Here is a 2,500-nt window from a genome sequence, read left to right as displayed (position 1 = left end):
TTTTTTTTGTTCAAGCATTATGTTTTTTGTATTTGTTTAACGATCCTTTTCCTTTCTCGTTGTTGTAGCTCGCTTGGAGAGTACCGCGCGACCACGGACTTCGACGTATTTTTATTATTCTTATTATTTATGTCTTTCTCTTCTGTTTCATTATTATGTGTATATATATTATTGACATTATATAAATTTTTTCGATACATAGTGTTATTTGAAATGCGTAACCTATCCTTCCCGTTCCATAATCTTCTTAATATAAGTATACACTCAGTCGCTTTTTACAGTAGTACAATGTTAGCTTAATACCATAATTACTCCGCGCGTTACATTATACTTTCCGATTTAGTTAATTTTCTATAAATAATTTTAATCTATTTGCGTGAACAAGAATTATCTTGCGTTTAACTTGAATTCTATAGTTGATGTCGGAGATTTTTTCTACCACACGATACGGGCCCACCCAGGGGGCTTCTAATTTTTTCGAGCGTCCTCGTCGTAGCGTCTCGTCATGTAATAGTACTAAGTCTCCTACGTTAAACGTGCGAAGTTTAACTGTTTTGTCGGCATAGTCTTTCGCTTTAATTTTTGCCTGTTCCGAACATTGTTTTGCGACTTGATGCGTCGCCCGTAATCGCTCTCTAAGCTCGTGCGCGTAATCGTCGTACGAATACCGAGGCTTCGGTGGTAGCGTCAGGGCTGTAGGTAGCGTCGCTTGGTGCCCGTAGACTAGTTCGAACGGGGTAAATGAAGTGGCGGTATGTGGCGTTGTATTATAAGTAAACATTGCATACGGTATCCACTCGTCCCAATTTGTTTGATCTTCGTCGATGTAATGACGGAGATATTCTGCTAACGTTCGGTGTGATCTCTCCAACGCGCCGTTACTCTCTGGATGATAGGCCGTTGTCTGGATCTTTTTGATCTTTAATAGTTTACAGACGTTTTTAAAAATTTCGCTCAGGAAGTTTGTTCCCTGGTCTGTCAGCACTGTTTCCGGTGTGCCATATTCGCATATTATGTTGGTGACGAATTTTTTGGCTACCGTGGCAGCCTCCTGATTCGCGATCGGGACGGCTTTGCTAAATTTCGTGAGATCGTCCTGAAACGTGAGCAGGTATTTGTTGCCATTCTCTGTGATAGTAAGCGGCCCTACTATATCCAGTGCACATTTTTCAAATGGCTTGGTCGCCGTATCCGTGACGACCAATGGCATTTTAGTTCTTCTGCTCAGTTTATTTTTCTGGCAGAACTCGCATTTCGAGATGTAATTCTCTACGTCTCTGGTTATCCCAGGCCATTCGTGTGTTAACCTGATGCGGTTTAATGAGCGAGTCACCCCTTGGTGTCCCCCCAGCGGAGCGTCATGATATTCGTGTAGTATCTGTCTCTTTTCATCTTCACTATACTCGTACTTTTCGCAATTCACGTTACTAATTATAGCGTTGTCGTCCGGGATCGGATTTCGGCTGAGTGCATCGGCATTTGTATTCCCCTTACCTGCGCGATGGATGATCTCGTAATCATATTCTTCTAACTTGAGTCTCCACCTTATCAGTCGCGATCCCGGGTCATTTACGCTAAATAACCAAATTAATGGTTTGTGATCGGTTACTATTTTAAATTTAGTACCGTATACGTATGGGCGAAAATATTTTACGGCCCATACTATTGCCAGCAATTCTTTCTCGGTCGTGTTATAATTTTGTTCGGCCTTGTTCAGAATTCTGCTAGCGTATGCAATTGGCCGGTCTTGCCCCAAGGTTCCCTGTGATAGCACGGCTCCGATGGCGTAATCCGACGCATCGGTAATGACCGTGAACTGCTGCGAGAACTCCGGGTAACTCAGAACCGGTGCCGTAATTAGTTTTTCCTTTAAGATATCGAATGCGCGTTGTTGTTCCTCGGTCCAGCAAAAATGCTCATTTTTTCGCGTTAACTTTGTAAGTGGTTTTGCTATTTTTGAAAAATTTTCTATGAATTTGCGGTAATACCCGGCTAACCCTAGGAATGATTGTATGTCTTTAACCTTTTTGGGTACCGGGAATTCTCTTACGGCTCGAAGTTTTTCGGGATCAGGTTTTATTCCGTCTTCCGTTATTATATGTCCCAAATATGTAACTTCCTTGCGCAGAAATTCACATTTATTAGACTGCAATTTTAAATTATGTTCGCGTAGTCGATTTAGTACTTCTATTAATCGGCGGTTATGTTCCTGCAAACTGGGACCATATATAACTATATCGTCCAAATAGACAAGACATCTGATACCTTGAATGCCTGCGAGGATTGAGTTCATTGCCCGTTGAAATGTCGCCGGTGCGTTCTTTAGCCCGAACGGCATTCGATTGAACTCGTAATGTCCATACGGTGTCGAAAATGCTGTCTTGCATTTATCGCGGTCGCTCATCGCTATCTGATGGTAACCTGAAGCGAGGTCGAGCGTCGAGAAATACTTCGCGCTCCCCAGCTGGTCCAGTATCTCTGTGATATTAGGTAGCGGGAA

General features: G+C 42.6%; 1 protein-coding gene across 1 annotated transcript; it reads right to left on the bottom strand.

Moving 5' to 3' along the window:
- Positions 1–343: 343 nt before the first annotated feature.
- On the bottom strand, positions 344–2,404 carry LOC105457055. The gene has a single exon (XM_011701485.1). The coding sequence runs from the start codon at positions 2,402–2,404 to the stop codon at positions 344–346; it is 2,061 nt and encodes a 686-aa protein (XP_011699787.1).
- Positions 2,405–2,500: the final 96 nt, after the last annotated feature.

The sequence above is a fragment of the Wasmannia auropunctata genome, unplaced genomic scaffold (genome assembly GCF_000956235.1).
Source record: "Wasmannia auropunctata unplaced genomic scaffold, wasmannia.A_1.0 LD336106.1, whole genome shotgun sequence".
Taxonomy (NCBI): domain Eukaryota; kingdom Metazoa; phylum Arthropoda; class Insecta; order Hymenoptera; family Formicidae; genus Wasmannia; species Wasmannia auropunctata.
This window is presented reverse-complemented; position numbering and strand designations above follow the sequence as displayed.

Excerpts from the sequence above, each read along its gene's own strand:
- LOC105457055 (XM_011701485.1), bottom strand. The coding sequence starts at position 2,404 with ATGAGCGACCGCGATAAATGCAAGACAGCATTTTCGACACCGTATGGA.